Raw genomic sequence first — 19,445 nt, forward strand, 5'->3', positions numbered from 1 at the left:
CAGTTTATTGTACATTCTCCTGAGAAGGGAGGAAGCGCCTCCTGTGGGCAGGACTGCCCCTTTAATCCCTAATGCAAAACACTCCCTCCCACCACTGACCCTCATCCTCATAGGCTGAGAGTCTCACATTCTAAACTACAGATCTACCCACGAAATTGAACTTGACAATAAGTACATAGTTGCCCATATTTTGACTGACATAGGGAGGAAATTGTGTCATGGGAGGAAAGGAGGAAGGGGACCGGATTATGCTCTTGACTCAATCTTCAAAGTCCTTCAGCCCTACTCAAATTCTGAAGTAGGTGAAGCCTTGCTCGATTTTCACAACTGTCTGGAAAGATCTCACCTCATCTTGTTCAAAGTGAAAGACATATTTTTTAAAATTTCCCCCACCACAGGAGATGTATCAGATGTAAAGTTTGAAAAGCTATGCATGGTCATATACAGATAACTTAAATCACACCAATTATTCTCACTATACTTCCCTCTCAAGAAAGGGGAGTACTCGCTAAGATAGGAAACATCCATTTGTTAGGGTTCCCATCATTGATCTGTGCTTAGAGAAGGAAACAGAAAGAGGAAGAAGGTGATAGCAATTGCAAGGTCTAGAAATTTTCATCTTCATGCTACATACAAGTATGTTTCATATGGTCATATGAGTGAATGAATAAGTATTTATTAAGGGCTTACTGTGTACAAAGCAGTATTCTGCATGCCAGAGATACAAATAAAAAAGGGGGATAGTCTCTTCTCTCAAGGGCTCACATAACAATGGGAGGGACACAACATAAGAGATTTTAGCTGAAAGTCAAACAGAATGGTTCTTATGGTTTAGCAGCAAAATAGATGATGACATTTCTTTATTGTCACTTGATTGATAAAATGATATCAATCTAAAAATGGCAAGGACTTTGATAGCAAGAATTTTCTGAATTAGTAGCTATGGCTATAGCACCTCCAGGATTAATTGATAAGCTTGGATTGTTTCCTGGAATGATGGCCAGTGGGGCTGGATTGGAAATAGGATTGGGGCTTTTTGAAGATACTGCTAGAGTTCTTTGGGGTATGTAAATCTGTCACTAGAAACTAGTTAATAGTTAATATTTGTGGTGGTAAAGAAGGTAACCCCCTTCTCATAGTGATTTGTCCTCTCAATAGTGACTATGGAGTTTGGGCTGGAAGCAGGATTTGTGGTTTGAGGGGGCATTGGTACTTCCAAGGCCCTTGGGTTCAGGGTCCTGGGTTATCTCCATCAGGATGTGGAGGGAGATGGTAGTTAGGGTGGTAGTAGTGATTTGACTTGCTTTTGATTTGATTTGACCTTGATGCTTTAGGCTGGTTTGCCTGCCCCATAGATTGCAATTGATAATATTGACCGACCTCTTTTCCACAAGGATCATTCCCCTCAATGATGGCTGCTAAGTCTAGCTTTGAAGTAAGACGAGGGGTATATAAAGGACATGACTATTTCCAAGGCTCTTGTGGCTCAGGATCCTGAGGTGTTCCAATAGGGCTTTGTGGGGAGAGATGGTATTCAAGATTGTAGAGGAGATTTAACTTTCCTGCTACTTCTGTGATAAGTGATTATTTTTTGGCAAGAGGAGGAGAAATCAAATACACATACACATCCACACAGATTCTTTGCTGCAATTCCAAGAGTCAGCAAGACCCCAGAAAGAAAAATGATGCAAAAATAATGGATAAAGCCATTTCTCCCTGGATCTCTTATAGGCTATGGGGAGAGGTTCTTTCCACAAAACTGCATCTTCTTGTACCTCAGTTAAACAAATCAGAGGAGACCATTACTGTTTTTGGAAATCAATCAAAGAAGCTCACCATGTCATCACAGCAAGACTCCATTAAAGGTCCATCTCCTTCAACGTTATCTAAATTAGAGAGTCCATCAATTACAAGTTCTCTTGCCCCATCCCCTTGCTTCCTACAATTCACTTTTGAAGTGAACCTTTATTTTTCCAAGGAATTTTGAAGGTTTTACATGTGTTTGAAGGAATGAATGACTTAGGTTGGACAGTTTCTTTTGGAACAATTCCCTAGAGACCACCAAGCCTGAATGTCCTCTGAATGTTCAAACCTATCACGCTACTTTATTATATTCTTAGAAGAAGTAGGGCTGCCTTTTAATGTCTAAGGGCTACACTTGGAGCCAATGCTTATTTAATTATTCTTAGCATTTGCTTGCAATCAAATATAGTGTGGCTGTTTTTAACTCCAGTTGGGTCCTAGAAGGGAGAATTGAAGTAATTCCATGGTTCTATGACTGAACTGTCAGCTCCACAATGGCAGGGACATTATCTAAACTATTATGTTTTATTCAGTTTTATATACATTGATATTATTCGATAGGAACTTAATGTTAAATAAACAAAAGAATGAATTAATAAATAAATGTGTATACATCCATGTATCTATATGTTTATCTATGAATTATTAGATTGTGAGCTCCTCTTCTCTCTCCCTATTTCCCTTTCTCCCTTCTTCCCTCTTTTCCTTCTTTCCTCTTCTTCTGCCTTCTTTTCCTCCCTCTTCCTTCCTTCCTTCCTTCCTTCCTTCCTTCCTTCCTTCCTTCCTTCCTTCCTTCCTTCCTTCCTTCCTTCCTTCCTTCCTTCCTTCCTTCCTTCCTTCCTTCCTTCCTTCCTTCCTTCCTTCCTTCCTTCCTTCTTTTTATGCTAGGTATTAATACACTTACATTCTTGCCCTAACTTTAATCTTGCTGCCTTTTCCATAACAAAATCCAAAAAGGGCTAGCAATCATTTGTTTGGAAGAAATCCTGAGTCCATGAAGTATTATATCAGAAGTTCTTCTTGAGCCTAGAAAAATACTGCATATTGTATAAGGGAAACATCATGGTACAATATAAAATCTTGTAAGCCTGTATCTAGCCTTACAAGACCTGGGTTCAGATCTCTCCCTCAGTACTTACTGGGGATTTGGAGAACTGTTGGTTACTGGTATAGATTTCCCCAATCCCTTCTTCAGAATCATTGTGATCATTTTGACTAAAGTTCTCTCTCGCAAAAGCAGATGTTCTGTCTTTCCCCGTGGGTTGCTTTGAGAGTATCTTCCTTTCTGGTGATGATCATCAGCATACTTCTGCTCATTCAGCATGCAGGTGAGTCAGTTTACAAAAACGATTGTGAGTATTCCCTGAGAAAGGAATAGTTTCATTCTTTATTCTACTTGTTTTTGAGAAACCCATCTGGACTATTATGTACTATCATAGGGCTTCATATTGTAGCAATCTCAAACACACACATACAACTCACAATGAAAAACTTTAAATTGCAGTGGCCATATTTTCTAAACCCCAGATTTGGACGGACAGCCTAACAAGTACTATTATATTCTTTAGAAAGCATTATTAAAACTATAAAAGGAAATAACACAACTGTAGAAGACTGAAACCCATTCTCCCATAGATAGATGGTTAATAACCTGAGTTGAGAGTTTTTTTAGGTCTGCACTGGAAAATCCCACCTGTGGTCAAATACTATACCTAAAAACTATGGGTGGGGTAATTCAACCAACTGATCTAACCTGTTAACAATTCTCAGGCACGCAAATACTCTCTATGACTTCCAACAATTCTTCTTGTCTCTCCAAGGTTATGGAAGCTGGATCCAACCATAGACTCAATCTAGTTTAAATCAAGCAGATCTGTGCTTTTTTTAATGCAGGGACAGAAAAGCATTACTCAATTGCATACATAAAATAGGAGTAGGAAGTAGCTAACCCTCATAAGGAGAGTCAGAGAAAAGCCAACTAACTAATTATAATTGTGGTCTAGAATCCTAGGTATCTTTTATATGGATCTGGTCCAATCTCGAGACCTGCCCTCAAAATATCATTCACTCTTTGGTTTATTTTTCCTATCCAGAATTCTCTCTGGGAAATTTCAGAATAGTGCTCAACAAATATAACCAATAGAGTCCTCAGATAGTAACTATGCATATGTTAATCATAGGACAATTTTGATTTCAGAAAATATAATGGCAAGATCAATACTTGTCCTTGAGCAGCTAGGTGATCTGAGTTCAAATTTAACCTCAGATACTTAGTTACTAGTATGGTTCTGAGCAGTTAACCTCTGTTTTCCTCAGTTACCTAATCTGTAAAAATGTCTGGAAAAGTAAATGAAGTCAGGAAGAGTCAGACTCAATGGAACAACATAGCAGCCCATAACAACGAACAGTAATTTCTTTCTTTCTTATGGATTCTATCTTTCTTCCAGGTCCTAAAGTACTCCAATCTAATAGTATTAGCTTATGGTTTTAAATTTCCTTTAAAGAAAAGCAAGCATGGAATTTCTGTAAAGGAATTACCACAAAATATCAGTGATTCTCACTTTCCTCCAAAGACCTGTATACACATATCCTGAGTATATGGACATACCCACAAGAAAAATAAACTTTGACTTGCTTAGAGGCACCCTTGCTGTATTCTTGTGGATATGACTTAAGAAGAAACGTCTTAAATTTTGTATTCTTTGGCTCAGCCTTAGAGAGGCAATGTTATAACTTCTCAGTTTGAGAGACCATAGGAGGACCAAATAGTTAAGTGGTGAGTTTCTGAATCCCAGCCTCCTGAACATAGGAAAGAGAAGTTCCTAGGAAGTTAAATTCTGGAATATAGCTTTCTAATGAGAAAAGGATAGATTTCCTGGCCAGGTTCATTCTTTGAGACTGTCAGCAACCTCAAACCGAGGAATCTCAGAGTTTAGCTTCCTATCTAGAGAAAGGGAAAATTTTTGATGTTGGAAGGCAATCTCATAAAGAAATTGGAGGAGTAGCAAGGGACTATATGGGGGAGCAAGGAACTTGGATAAATATTTAATAAATGCTTTTTTGGAATGATTTTACCTTCTACTATTCGAGTTATTCAGGCCCTATAAGTCCTTTCCGAAAGGTGTTGTCTCTCTAGCAGGAGAGAACTCTGGGTGAAGACAACATGAGACAAAGAATGCTATTTGGGAGGTCATAACCCTCCTAGTCAGTCCTGGTACATATAAATTCAAAATTTTGAATATTAGGCCATGGGTTGTATATTCCTAGCTTGAGAGAGCTTATTACAAATTTTTAGTGTAAAATTTTCATTGTGAACATTTGTATTTTGGAAATCTGCAAACGCTACAAATTAGGACTTGGTTTATGATTTTGTTGATTGTCTAGATTGAGAAAGTGATGGAGAAAAGATTAATAATGAAGATTAAACTTAACAGTGTGTCCCATAGTTTTTGGGAGAGCCAACTGTTAAACATTTACTAGAATTCCTTGTTATTTAATAAATGAGAGATTAGAGTACGGTTGTCAGTAGGTGAAGAGGGTATTATAATCACATTAGAGGGATACCAAAAGTTATTATGAGAAAAATATTAAATATAATTACATGTATTATGTGCCAAACTTTGTGCATTTTTACAATTATTATCTCATTTCATCCTTACACCAACTCTGGGAAGTAGATGTTATTATTTTATAAAGGTTTTTACAAATTTTTTTTCATATTTTTTTTTACAAAAATTTGTTTTGCATTTTACAAATGAGAAAATTGAGATATATAGAGGGTATGTCTTGCCCACACAGGTAATATAAAGATGTGAAATTAGATTTGAACTCAGGTCTTTGAACTGCAGGCCCAGTGCTTTATCTACTTTCCTACTTAGTTGTCTAATTATCCGCAAGTCTAGCTTCTTAGAATTTGTACAAAATTGTGTTTGATTCTGTGGAGTTCTTACTTTTCTTAACTATTGAAGTCCACTTACAGAAAACAAACGAAGTTTCATATGTCTGCAGAATTTCTCCTTAAAAGCTCTTTTTAGTCTTTTATCAGATGAGAAATGGGCTGGATCCTTTCCCACTGCCTGTGAGACATCTCTAGAAAGTGGAGGCACAGTGTTGTGGAAATAGTACAGTGTCACAGAGAAGGAAAGGTTCTTGGTTCTTCAACATTTACTAACTGTATGACTTAGGAGCAAATCACGTCACTCTTTTGACCTCATTTTTATCATCAATCAAATGGGAATGTTGGTTTAAATTCTTCCTAAGATTCCTTCCTCCTTAGGTTTCCTGATGATCTATTTTTATTTTTTGATTTTTTTTGTCCAATTAGACATGTCACCCATAACCTCAAACTAGCCAGACCTTCCTCCCACCCCCTTGGGATACTTATTCCTTACTTTCCCATTATTTCCATTAAAAAAAAAAGCCTCCCTCCTTCTATGAATCCCCATACTCACAATATGCAGACTCTACTTTTCTACCAAATGAAATATAATAATCTTTGAGGTCAAAAAGTTTGGGAATCAGCAAGTGTCCTTTTTAGTTCCACAAGCCTGAATTCTAGATCCAGCTTTATCATTTACTTGCTAGGTGATTTTATTTCCTTTCTCTGGGGGATGGGAGGGTTAGGGAGAAAGAAAAGGAGGGGTTTGAATGAAACACTGTAAGATTCTAAAATTTCAGTGCATTTCATCTGAAATTCTGTTTAGTGACATAAAGCCAGACCTTTGAGTTCCTGTAACCATTGGTCCTTGTAAAGCTACTACGTCCTGAGAAATTGAGAATCATTCATTTTGTGAGCATTTTACTTAACTTTGTCTCCATCTCTGATGTTCCCAGTGGCTATCGATGAAATAAGAGTCCACCCTTACACTGATGTTATCTTGCCTTGCCATTTCTCCTTCGTGAAAGGCACAGACAACCTTGAGTTTTACTGGGAAAGAGAAGACATCGAGGAGGAATTTATGGTGGAAGATGACAATGATTATTACCGTTTCTTCAGGTTCTATGATTTTTTTGAGATGTTCTCAAAAGTGGTTTACCAGTTTAAAAATGACAAGGAACAAGTGGAGGAACAGAACTCCATGTATGAGAAAAGAGTTTCTGTGGATCCTGAAGAAATTTCTGAAGGAAGCTTATCCCTTTTATTAAAAAATGTGAATTTCCAAGATCAAGCAATCTACAAGTGTTTTGCTATCTCTCCAACTGGACGGGGTGAAAGTAAAATTAAGCTAATTGTAGAAGGTAAGGGAATTACTTGGAGCTGTATCTACAAACCCTAATATTTAAATAGTGCTTTAAAAATTACAAAATGTTTTCCCTATGTTATTTAATTTGATCCTTATAATATATCTATATATAATGTATATTATATATTATATTATAATTTATTATATTATATTTAATCCTTATATAATTTTAGATGGTATGTATAATTGTTATCCCCATTTTACAGATGGGGTAACCAAGAATGAGAAAAATTAGAGTCACACAGTAAATGTTTGAGGCTGAATTTGAACTCAGATCCGCCTAACTCCACATTCATCACTATTATATCACCTAACTGCTTTTAGAGAAATTCTGAGTACTTGGTCTCAGATTCTGGTCACTATTTTACGTATGTTGTCAATTTATCAGTGCACCTGAGATTCTAGATCTAAAAAGGTCCTTAGAGACTATTTGGTGCAATCCCTCATTTTATGGTTCCAGAATTATTGAACTTCAGTTTTGCCAGTTAACAAGCAGAATTGCAAGTAGAATCTCTTTTCTACTATAGTTTGAACCATTTAATGCCTCTTCACAAAATCTTCAATACAGAAATCTTTTCAGTCTGTATCTCTAACCCCCAACTTATCTCAAACAGAACTTTTGGAAGATACCTTTCACTATTCATTTGAGTTATTCAGGCCCGATAAGTCCTTTGGAAAGGGGTTGTCCCTCTAGCAGGAGAGAACTCTGGGTGAAGAGTTCTACCTGTATATTCCAAAATCAATTTGGCTTAAATAAACTCAAGCTAAAATATTTTCCCCCAGGCTTGTTGCTCTTTACTATTTCTCTATTCCTGATAGTGACACCACCATTCTTTGAGTTATGAACATGGTCAGGTCAATGGATTTTCTTTAACTTTTCCATGATAGAACATGACATGAATAATATAGGTAATGAAAAAAATAATAATAATATAGGTAATGAATTTACAATGCAGAATAAGTCATATATTTTTACATATAGCTCTTGTGGGCACTTGTTTTGTTAGCCATATTTGTTATACACTTTTTTTTTAATGAGATGGGGAGTGGAAGGGAGGGAAAATGGATTTCTGTTACCTTTCACATCTAATCAGTTATAAGATCCTGTCAATTCATCTATTAAAGCATCTATTAAATGCCTTCTATATGCCAGACATTGTGCTAGGTTGTGTAATCTCCACTGACTATTTTGGATAGAGTGCTTGGTCAGGAATCAGGAAAACTCCTCTTCACTAATTCAAATCTAGCCTCAGACACTTATTAGTTATGTGACCCTGTTTTCCTTAGTTTCTTCATATGAAGAAGTGAAATAGAGAGGGATATGATGAACCCCTCCAGTATCTTTGCCAAGAAAATCCCAAATAGAATCACAAAAAATTGGACAACTGAAAACTACTGAATAACAATGAATATATCCTTTTTTCCATGTTTTCATTGTTATTATCCTAGCATATTCCTTCATTGCCAACTGCCTGGAATATTGAAATAATCTCTTCATTTTTCTCCCCCCTCATCCACATTCTTCCAGACCTTATCCAACCAATCAAAAAGCATTTATTAAAGACTTACTATATGCTGGGCATTGTGCTAGGACAGGCACTGCAATTTCATGCACAAAAAATGAGATAAATTCCTAGTCTGAGGGAGTTTACATTCTAATGGAGAAGACAACAATTATCTATAAAAACCAATACAGTATAAATATAAAGTTAATATATTTTTAAGTAACGTACAACTCTTTGTGACCCTATTTGAGTTTCTTTTTGGTAAAGATTCTGGAGTGGAGTAGTGTGCCCTATTTTTCCTCAGTTCATTTTACAGGTGAGGAACCTGACAAAGCAGGAACTAGAACAGAATTTAGGAGCTAAAAAAGGACGCTTGTTGGCTCCCAAACTGAGACAAAACAAGTAAGTAAATATTTATGAGTAGATATTTAAGGTTAGATTTGAACTCAGGGAGATGTTTCCCTGACTCCATGTTTGGCATTCTATCCACTCTAGCTGCCCTACTAATGTGTACAAAGTCATTAAGTACAGAATAATTTGGGAGGGAGGTACTAACAGATTGAGGAAGTGGGGAGTGGAATCCGAATACATGAAAGCCATGTAGAAGATGGCACTTGAAATTGCATTTAAGAGAAGAATAGATCCCAGTGAGGAGCAAGTAAGGAGATAATGTGTTTTGGGCATTCCATCTTTTACACTGCTTCTGGATTAACCTAGAATGGATCCTATCATGTCATTCCCCTAACCAAAACTCTTTAATTGTCTGAAAAACAAAGTTCAAACTCCTGCTAGTGTTCTAGATTCCCCATAATCATTACCTTATCTTTCCAGTTTTGTCTCATTCTTTTCTCCACCCTGTATACCACCTTCTAGCCACTAGGAGCTAATGCCATCCATCCCACTTGTTCTGTGCTCTCCTGCCTTTGTTCATTTTTTTCTCTTTCCTTTATTTGATATTCTCCCAACATTCAAGGTTCAGGTGACATGCCATCCCTTCCATGAAGACTTCTTTATTCTCTTTGATTGGCAATAATTCATGTGTTCCTTGTTCCCCCAGGTTTGGGCCTGTTTTGTATATATTTATCACATATATTGCAGCCCAGGTGTTTGTGTATGTATCATATCTGAATACTAAATTGTGAAGCCCAAAAAGCAAGGAACATATCTATCTTAATTTTATTATCACTCTCAGTGCCCAGCAGATTTCTCTATACAGCTGATATTTAAGTATATGTTGATATTGAAAATCAGTGCTAGAAAGGACCTAAGTACTCACTTATAACAATTCTTCCATTTTAGAGATGAGGAACATGAGGTCTGAAGAAATAACAAGACTTGTCCAAGATCTCATATTAGTTAGTCTTATTCCCTTCCTTAAATTGTAACTCTTAAGGACAATGGTGTGTGTTAAACTTCAATGAATTCTCTATAGCCCTTAACATCATACTTTGTATGTCACAGGCATTCATGAAATATCCGTTGAATTCAGTAGAGCTGCCACCATATTTTAAAGGGACATTTCATGCATTTCCAAATTCTTTATTTCCTATATTGTAATCATTTGATTATTGAAACCTTGGACAATTTAACAAATGAGAACTATTTCCATTTAAAATTTGTGCACAGGCTTTGAGAAGGGGCTGGCAGACCTTTGAAAAGCATATTAGAATCTTCCAGGGGAGGATAAAATAGCTATTAATCTTCTCAGACTGGATGTGGAATTTGTTCCAGGGATTGCAATTCCTAAGAAATGAGGCCTGAGAGAGGCAGGTGTCCAGACTTCAGTTATCAGTACATATCAGAGATAAACCTTGAATTCGGGTCTTCTTGATTTTGAGTTAACTCTCTACTTGCTACATGTACATTTTTCTTTCTATTCAGGGCTTGAAATGAAATCACAGATTCAGACTAAAACAGCAATAGTTAAGATAGAGATAGATAGATAGCATTGTTACAAGATCAGTGCTTTTTTTCCATTATGTTTCTACTCCCACAGCACAAGGGGTTAACTTGAAAGTCAGCCCAAGATTCCTGCTTATCCCAGAGCACTCAAGGGCAGTTATCACTGGGGCTAAAATCAGAAAGCCAGTAATTGTTTTGTTATTTTGTATAATTAGATTCTGAGGAACCCCGAGTGGAATTCAAGGAAATCGATGATGAAACTGTGGCCACCTGCGTCTCTTCAGGCTGGTACTACTTGCCAAATGTGACTTGGCTGGATCGGGGAGAGAGGGATTTGTCCAATTACAGCACCGTGGAGATCTTCGAGGAGCAGATGAATGGTGCATATAGAGTGTATTCTGTCCTGAGATACCCCGTCAAACTCAATGAGAAATATGTTTGTCGCATAATAGAGACGGATGTGAATTTCCAACCATTTAGGACTATTCGAAAGTATCCAAGTAAGTGAGATTCATACTTAAACAGACAGTGAAGCAATTCGTGATTCACCATTTAAAAAAATCATCACTAATGACAATTAACTGAATGTCTCTGTTGGGAATTCCTAGTTACTTTGACTGGAGGAAGGAGAGAATGCCGATTTTAAGAAAAAAAGGAGAAAATGTTTGTTATTTGAGGAAAATGGAAAATTAAGGAATGAAGGAAGAGTATTTCTGAATATTCCTGAGACATATAGATTAGGCACAGTGCTCAGGATCTACTAAGTGCTTAATAATTTACAGACCGGTCTGTAAATAAATCTAAGCTGTACTAGCCACAGGTAAGGGTCACCTACTTATATTCTAAGTAAAATTTTTCAATTAGCAATCATTTATTAAGTATCTATTGTGTTAGGTCTTATGGTAGATGTGAATATAAAAGCAAAATGAAAAATAAGTATTGCTCTCAGAAGACTTCCATTCTACTGGAGGCATACACCATTTCCTAGACAAGTAAGTGCTTAAGGATTTGAGAAGGAAGGGAACGCTAATGACAAGGACTTTAAGTAGGGGAAAGCTCCAGATTTTAGTCTTAAAGTTAAATATTTTAATAAGTGGATATAAGGAGGGAGTGCATTGGAATAGCATATGCAAAGGTGAGGAGGGAGGAAATGGAATGGAGAGTGTGGCTATCAGCTAGTTGGTCACTTTGTCTGGAATTGAGGGGAGTACCATAATTAAATCAAATGACTGTATCTGTCAAATGAATTCTGACCACTCTGAGTGTTCCTGTTAGCACTTGTTCTCACTGTGTTCTATAGAAGTCTTAATATCATCATTGTTTTTGTTGAGTTGTTTCAGGTGGTCTGATTCTTTAAAAGAGGTTTTCTTGGCAAAGATATTGAAGTGCTTTGTCATTCTCTTCTCCAGCTCATTTGACAGATGGGGAAACTGAGGAATATAGAGTTAAATGATTTGCCCAGAATTACTCAGCTAGTAAGTGCCTAAAAAGAGATTTAAACCTGTTAGATAAACCTTCCTGACTCCAGGACCTGTATTCACTGAGCCACTTAACTGCCCTAAAATGTCATTAGACATTGTTTTATATATATTTAAAGTGTGATACATATTTGTGTGCTCTCCTCCCTTCAACATTTTCCAGTACTTTTTAAAAAATTATTTTAAAGGGGAAAATCAGTAGATATTTGGGAAAATTTTTGAAAGAATTACTTTTGTAACCTTAATCTGAAGACAAAAGTCAAGTATGATTTTATGGTTTATATTGAGACTTCTACTAAAGTCCCCCTATAATGTCTCTTGGTGTCATGGGAGTGACACTGGGTTCTCAAAGATTATGCCAGTGATACACAAAGTCTGGCAGGCTCAAGAGAGCTGGAAAAACTAAAAGCACGGGTTTGATGACAGAATATTTATTATATAAGACTAGCTTATTAAATCTTGAAGGCTATATCATGATGATTTTTTAAACCACAGAAAGTATTAGTTTTTTTTTCCCTTTTAGGGATTATATCCAAAATCATCAAAATGTTGAAATTTGCATTAGTGAAGAGAGTGCCCACTCTAACAAAATCAGATCTTTGTGGAATTGAAGTCAAGTCATAAGTATATATCCAGATAGAGCTGCAAAGCTTAGATTAAAACATAGTGCTTGTTCTCATGAAGTTTATATTCAACTCAGACAATTATATTAAATAAATAATGTGATGAACGAAAAATCCTAAGAGACAGAGTTTCTGGATAATCAATAGTGATTTTATTAATTAGGATAGCCAATAATCAATAAATCGATGGTTAGTGGTTTCTTTCATAATTAAAGACAAAAGATGTGGAAAGCCTGAAAGTTTTAAATAATACTTACAAGGAAATTCCCTTCATAACTAAAAACCAACTCTGAATGGAGGAGTTGGGCTAGAAGCCTTCACTTACTCCTGCTAAGAATGTGGCTTGATCATGAGGCTCAGATGCCTCCAGCAATCTATACAGGATAACCCAACTCCATCAAGATGGCTCTCATTAGTTTTCTGCTTCATGAAATGGCTATCATAAACTCTGATTGAGGGAATAGGGGCTTCTTCCAGGTAAAAACTAGATTTTGTTTACATTCTAAACAGAAGGAATCTCTTCTAATTAAGTAGATCTAAGATATAAGAGTGTGTATCTTAGAGTTAGGATATCATCCATCAAACATTCTTCAGAGACTAACTTTTTACTGGAGCTGGACTTTAAATGAGGAAATAAAGGAAGAAAGCCTGGATCCCAATTGTTTATTAATATGACAGTAAAATAATAACTTCCCTAATCAATAATAGTAAATGCTATATATTAGAAAATTAAAATACAAAATGCTATGTCAAGTCTGAGAATGAAAACAGTTGGAGAGATTAGGAAAGCTTTCAGGAAGTGGTAATTGAGTTGAACTTTGAAAAATAGGCTAAAGTACTGGCATTTTAAAGAATGTATGGTTAAATGTGTAATACTAGGAAAGCAAAAAACTGAGTGAGCTTTTAGATGTCCAATGTACAGTGCATTGTCACATCATTGCATTCCAACCCTCCTCTCACCTGTACTGTCTAAATGGAGCTGTACAGGTGGGATTGGGGTAGAGAATGGATTCTGATAAAGACATTTTATAATAAAGTCAAGAGATGAGTATGTGTGTCTGAACTTGTTGAAATTTACATTCCTCCTCAGTCTCTGCTTGATTTCACCCTCAAGGTTGAAATATAAAATGAACTGGCAAATGTACAATTTTTGACAAATTTGCAAGTTGCCATCAATTATTTTCTAGTGTGCGTAGTATATATTGGATGGGGAGAAAAAGGATTGGTAAGACATGTTATTTTGTGATCACTCCATTAGTTCTGGGCATTGGTCCAGCATCAGATCAGAGGTGACCTCCTGGGGCATGAAGAACAAAACATAGTGTTCCACAGCTCCTAAATAAGTTTTTGCTTGACAATTCACTCTTTCCTCTCTGTTGCTTACTTCCAATTTGTCCTCTATATGCTTTCTACATAGTTGTTTGTATGTTTTCTCTTTTATTAAACTATGGCCTCTTGAGAACAGGAAATGTGTTTTTATTTTTCTTTAGATCCCTGGCACTTAGCATAGTGCCTGGCACCCAGTAGGTACTTCATAGATAATTTGTTGAGTGACAGTCACTCTCTCAAAACAGCACATTCCACTTTTAGATACTTCTAATCACTATGAAGTTTTCCTTATATCAAATTTAAATCTTCCTCCCTGCAATTCTGGTTCCTATTTCTCTCCTCTGAGATCAAGCAAACCAATTCTAATCCCCACTATGGCAATGTCTTCCCTAAATCTCTTTTCTAGGTTAAGCCTCCCCTGTTCTTTCAACTAATTCTCATATGATGACTTTGAGGTTCTTAACAACTCTTGTAAGTCTCTTCTGGATTCTGTCCAGTTTCTCAATCCTTTCTAATTTTTGATACTTTGAACTGAACATAGTACATCAGGTATGTTCTGACCAGGGCACGATGTTCTCAGACCATCACTGGATTGGCCTTGTGCCCTCAAGCAGCAAAGATTGTAGCATCTTCAATTCTCATATTACCATGGATGATTCACACTGAAGTGGGTCCATTATAGTCCAATGAAATGCCCAAATCATTTTCTAGTAACACTTCTCTAGTTCTCTTCTATCCTTTTTCAAAGGGAAACAAAAATGAACCATTTTAAAGTCATTTATTCTTTTGTCTATATGCTTTTCCCCATAAACTTGGAAATAACTAAGCACTTAGAGACATCATATAGCCTTTTTGACATCACTAAGGAGCTATATGATTCTGTCCCAGGGAAAGTTAAATATAGCTGGCTCTACTTTCTGTCAGTTTGACTTTCACTGATATGCTCATCAGCTAGTAGTTAGCAAATTCTATCACTAGCCTTTCTACCATCTACTAATTTGCTGGTTCCAACCATTCATTAATTTGTCATTTTTAATCAACGATTCATCAATTTCCACTATCCTTTCTTTCTTCCCTATTGATACTCCCACAAATTTAGGCAGCATCTTGTCTTACAAATTCAAGAGAACAACTTTTAAAAGAAGAGGGCTCTTCACTATAAAATATCTATTTAAAAAGTTTCACTTTTCACCTTATGATTTTTCTATATGGTCTCTAGAGATCTATTCAGATGAGAAGTAAGGATTGCCTCTACTACCAAACTCCTTTTCCCTAAATTTTTATTTTTCCTTCTCCAGGAAGAAGGTTTCATCACACGTATGATTACTATTAACAACCTGAAGAAGAACCACAACCTTACCCTGCTGGCAGCCAACCTGGTTTCCTTTTCTCAGAGGCAACAATAATCTATTCACTACTGACACTGCTCTCCAGCTTCCATACCAACTGCCTTCCCAAGCTCAAGAAATCTCTGCTCCAGATCCTAATCAGTTACTATTTACTCCAATTTTTTTTAAAGAGGGACTTTATCCACCCTTCACATTATTCCCAGGACTTGTCTTGTGGCTTTCTTTCAACCCTTGCCTCCACATTCCAGTTCACCTTTATGTATCATCTTCCCTCATTAGAATACAAACTTCTGAAAGGCAGAGACTGTCTTGCTTATTTGTACTTTTATTAGGAGTGCTTGGCATATATTAAATACCTAAGAAATGCTCTATTTGTTGGTCTGTCTACCTATTTATGGAGCAGCTAAGTGGCTTAGAGTGCCAAGTCTCAAGTCAAATTTATAAATTCAGATCTTTGCTGTGTGACCTTGGCTAAATCACTTAAATTCTATTTGCTTCTGTTTCCTCATCTGTAAAATAAGCCGGAGAAGAAAATGGTAAACTACGGTAATATCTTTGTTAAGAAAACCCCAAATGGGATCACAAGAGTCAGACACAACTAAAGAACTATCTAGCTTACAATCAATCAATCTAATCTAATTGATTTGTCTGTCATACAAAGAAATAAACTGGCAGCAGGTACAATCTTCACATTTGTGGTTTTATTATTTAGTCCCTCTGCATTTAGTTATGATTTACCTCTGTGTTCCTCTTTACACATGTAATTAATTCCCCAAGTAAAGCTTAAAATTCTTAAATGGGAAGAAATTGAATGATATGAGGAGCTATCAATTTTGCATGTATTTCTTTTATTGAGACATATGCTTCGTTGACTAAGCACTTAAAGCAGGCTAGTCTGATGGAGAGATGCCTGGATTTGAAATCAGAATAGTGGGAATGAATGAAGGCCAGATCTGCTGCAACTTGTCCAAGTGTTCTCAGACAGGTCATTTCATTTCTCTGGGCCTGAGTTTTTACCTCCATAAAATAAAGGAGATGAACTAAATGAATCCCAAGGTCCCTTTATGCTATGATTTTATGATCCTATGTATGGTGCAGGAAACTTCTGAGGACTATAAAGAGCACTATGGAAGGAGGGGCATATTCCTAAAAAGGAGTGAATGGTTGGGAAATGGTAATGCAGAGCACACCAGTATTTTATAGGATCATATATATAAAATCAGAAGGGATCGTAGACGTCATGGAGACAGGTTCTCCCATTTTATAGATGAAAAAACAGGCCCAGAGAGGTTGAGTCACACAGCTAGTAAATGTCTGAGGTGGAATTTGAAGTCAAATCTTACTGATTCCAAGTCCAGTTCTCTATTTCTCTATTGTATCATATTACCTCTCAACTACAAAACACTGAATAGCTTTAATTGGCTAAAATCTAACCTTTTAAAATTTCTTCCACCTTTTAAAATTTTCATTTCCTCAAATTCTCTTGGCTCCTAGTCTTTTTCTATCCTTTCTTTCACCACCTCTCAGGCTAACATTCATGTAGAGACTCCAGCCACCCATCTTTTTTTTTTTCATCTCGTAGGGAAGGATAATATATGTGTATATATATATATGTGTGTGTGTGTGTGTGTGTGTGTGTGTGTACATATATTCATGTATACAGACATATATACATTTGTTTTGGACTTATAACTGGATTTAAATGAAGTAGAGTTGCATGATGTTATTGGCTTCACTCTCTATATGAATATATACATATATTTATTTATGTCTATATCTATCTTTATCATCTATCTATCTGTCTGTCTAGCTACTATCCTTTCTGTGCCCAACCTGGCTATAATATAGGAACTTCTGATATTCAGTGAACTCAAGTTAAATATGGTTAAATATGAATACCTTAGCTTAAAAAGACCAAGGTCCCCTACTACATCCTGGGCCATCTCCACTCATCCTGAGCTGTATCTGGCCACTGGACCCAGATGGCTCTGGAGGGGAACATGAGCCAGGTGCTTTTGCACAGTCCTCCCTCCCTCCTTCCCTTCCTCCCTTCCTTAAATCCAGGTCATTTGCATGTTGTAGCATCTCCTCCCTGATGTCATGGTCCTCCTGGAGAATGAAGGTCAAACAACAACAATCTCTCATCCTAACATCTCTATAAAAGGCAAAAAGGAAAACCAGGAAGCAGGTATCATGGGATTGGAGCAAATGATTCCTAAGATCCTACCCAGCTCAAACATTCTCTGACTGGGAAACAAGGATGCTTGTAGCGAAACATATGTTTCCCTTGCCACATTCCTGAGGTCAGCCTTATTCAGCCCAAACTTCTAGAGCAGGGGAGGGGGAGAAAGCTGGGAAAGAGATTTGAGAATAAACTAGGCCAATTGGCTTTCAGGAAATTAACTCATTCCTGAAGCAGCAGTTTAGATGGCCAGAAGTTACTCTTACAGGCAACTAGCTCCTTCCCGCTCCCAGGGGAGATTGGGTTGATTTAGCAGCTTATTGTTCATAGGATCTTGGTGCTGAAAACCAAACTGGGCCCATATAATTTCTGTTAGGGAAACCAGAACCCCCTCCTGGATCCTGGAGCCAGCCCAATTGCACCAAGGTCCCACTCCAAAGTAAAGTTTTCTTTGGAAAGGGTTGCCATTTTAGGTTTCTGTTTCCAGAGCACTAAAATAAATGTCTTTTCCATAATGAAGCATTCTCTTCTTCTCTAGAAGGAAAATAAATAGAAGTAAAAATGAAGTTGGCAAAAGACTGTGGAAAGAAGGTAGGTTTAGGAAACATTAGGGCATTCACTTTTCTTTTTCCTATTTCTTCAAATCATGCTCCATCCTGTGATGAAGAAAAAAAATGAATTTGAAGTCAAGAGAAAGCAAATTAAGGGGAAAAGAATAAAACTCCATACATTAGCAACTCTCCTTATGTTTGTTATGGTCATCCTCCAGGCCAAAGTGCCACCTTACCTCCATTCCTAAGAGTCCCTATTTTCTTCTAAGGCTCAGGTTAAGTGCCTCATTTAGCATTTAATATTTTCTGATCCCCCAATGCTACTGCCTTCTTATCCAAATCATTTTGTTTGTCACAAATAAAGAGAGGGGGAAGGGATCTTAGAGACCATTAAGTCCTAACCTCTTTTACACATTGGGTAACTGAGGCACAGAAAGTTTAATGCTTTGCCTTTGTATCCCCAGTGCTGGGACACTGCCTGGTATTTAACTGCCTGGTATAGTAGGTATTTAATAAATGCTTTTTTGATTGGTTATGTCCTAAAATGGCAAGTGACATCATGATCAATCATTGGCTCAGATCTAGTTATTTGATGAATATCATGGTATTTTAAAATGATTTCTGCAATATCTACAAGTCTTAGAGGAAAGTCCATGGATAACAGGATGATATCCTTACATGGATACCAAGATGGAATACAAAGTGAAAGAAGCATGGAAAACTGGCACAGAATGCAGTAACGAGGGCATGATGAGTGGGACTTAGCGAAGTACAAGTGCCCTTTGGCAAGGCAGAACAGAAATAAGTCTAACACTTTGCACACAGACTGTGCAAAGGTTTAGAGATATAGAGAGTCATATGTGAGAAATAGCAAGAAAGTCAGTTTGACAAAAACTTAAAAATGAAGGATGAGGAATATAATTAGAAATAGATAATAGAAATAAATAAATAGAAAAAATAGATTGGCATTAGATTTCGGAAGTCTTTAAAAGCAAAGCATTGGAAAACAACAGCAGCACAATACATATGCATACACACATGTGCACACAAGCACGCACATGCACGCCCAGATAAACACACACCTGAAGCTTGGAATAGTGCCTGTCTACCCCCAGGTACATAATATTCAAAGTCAAAAATAGAAAGGAATAATAGTCAAACAAAAAAAGAAAAAAAGGTGGTCAGTCATTTTTTAGTTGTGTCTGACTGTGACACCATTTAGAGTTTTCTTGAAAAAAAGACAGTGGTTATTTCTTCTCCAGCTTATTTTACAGAAAAGAAAACTTATGCAAAGAGGTTAAATGACTTGTTCAGGGTCTCAAAGGTAATTGAGGCTAAATTTGAACGCAGGTCTGGCTCTCTAACCACTGTACCACCAAGTTGCCTAATATTAAAAGAATTTGACTATTAAAAGTACTACAATGAGACCAAGACATAAACTCAGAAGATAGTACAATGAAATAGTCAAAAGCAAATCTTC

At 36.7% G+C, this 19,445-nt stretch overlaps 1 protein-coding gene across 2 annotated transcripts in view; it reads left to right on the forward strand.

Annotated features, from left to right (window-relative positions):
* Positions 1 to 15,601, forward strand: part of LOC141561551 (uncharacterized) — a 41,598-nt gene extending 25,997 nt beyond the window's left edge. Inside the window, exons 3-7 of one of the 2 annotated variants that reach the window (XR_012488081.1) lie at positions 3,044 to 3,131; positions 6,637 to 7,041; positions 10,669 to 10,953; positions 11,062 to 11,273; positions 15,182 to 15,601. Coding sequence is in view for 1 of the 2 variants with exons in the window: in XM_074301337.1 (XP_074157438.1) it covers positions 3,041 to 3,131; positions 6,637 to 7,041; positions 10,669 to 10,953; positions 15,182 to 15,216 (816 nt within the window). In the remaining variant the exon portion in view is untranslated. Of the gene's footprint in view, positions 1 to 3,040; positions 3,132 to 6,636; positions 7,042 to 10,668; positions 10,954 to 11,061; positions 11,274 to 15,181 lie in introns of both variants that reach the window. The other variant, XM_074301337.1, reaches the window with a different exon arrangement.
* The last annotated feature ends 3,844 nt before the right edge of the window (positions 15,602 to 19,445 follow it).

Source organism: Sminthopsis crassicaudata, chromosome 3 (assembly GCF_048593235.1).
Source record: "Sminthopsis crassicaudata isolate SCR6 chromosome 3, ASM4859323v1, whole genome shotgun sequence".
Lineage (NCBI taxonomy): Eukaryota > Metazoa > Chordata > Mammalia > Dasyuromorphia > Dasyuridae > Sminthopsis > Sminthopsis crassicaudata.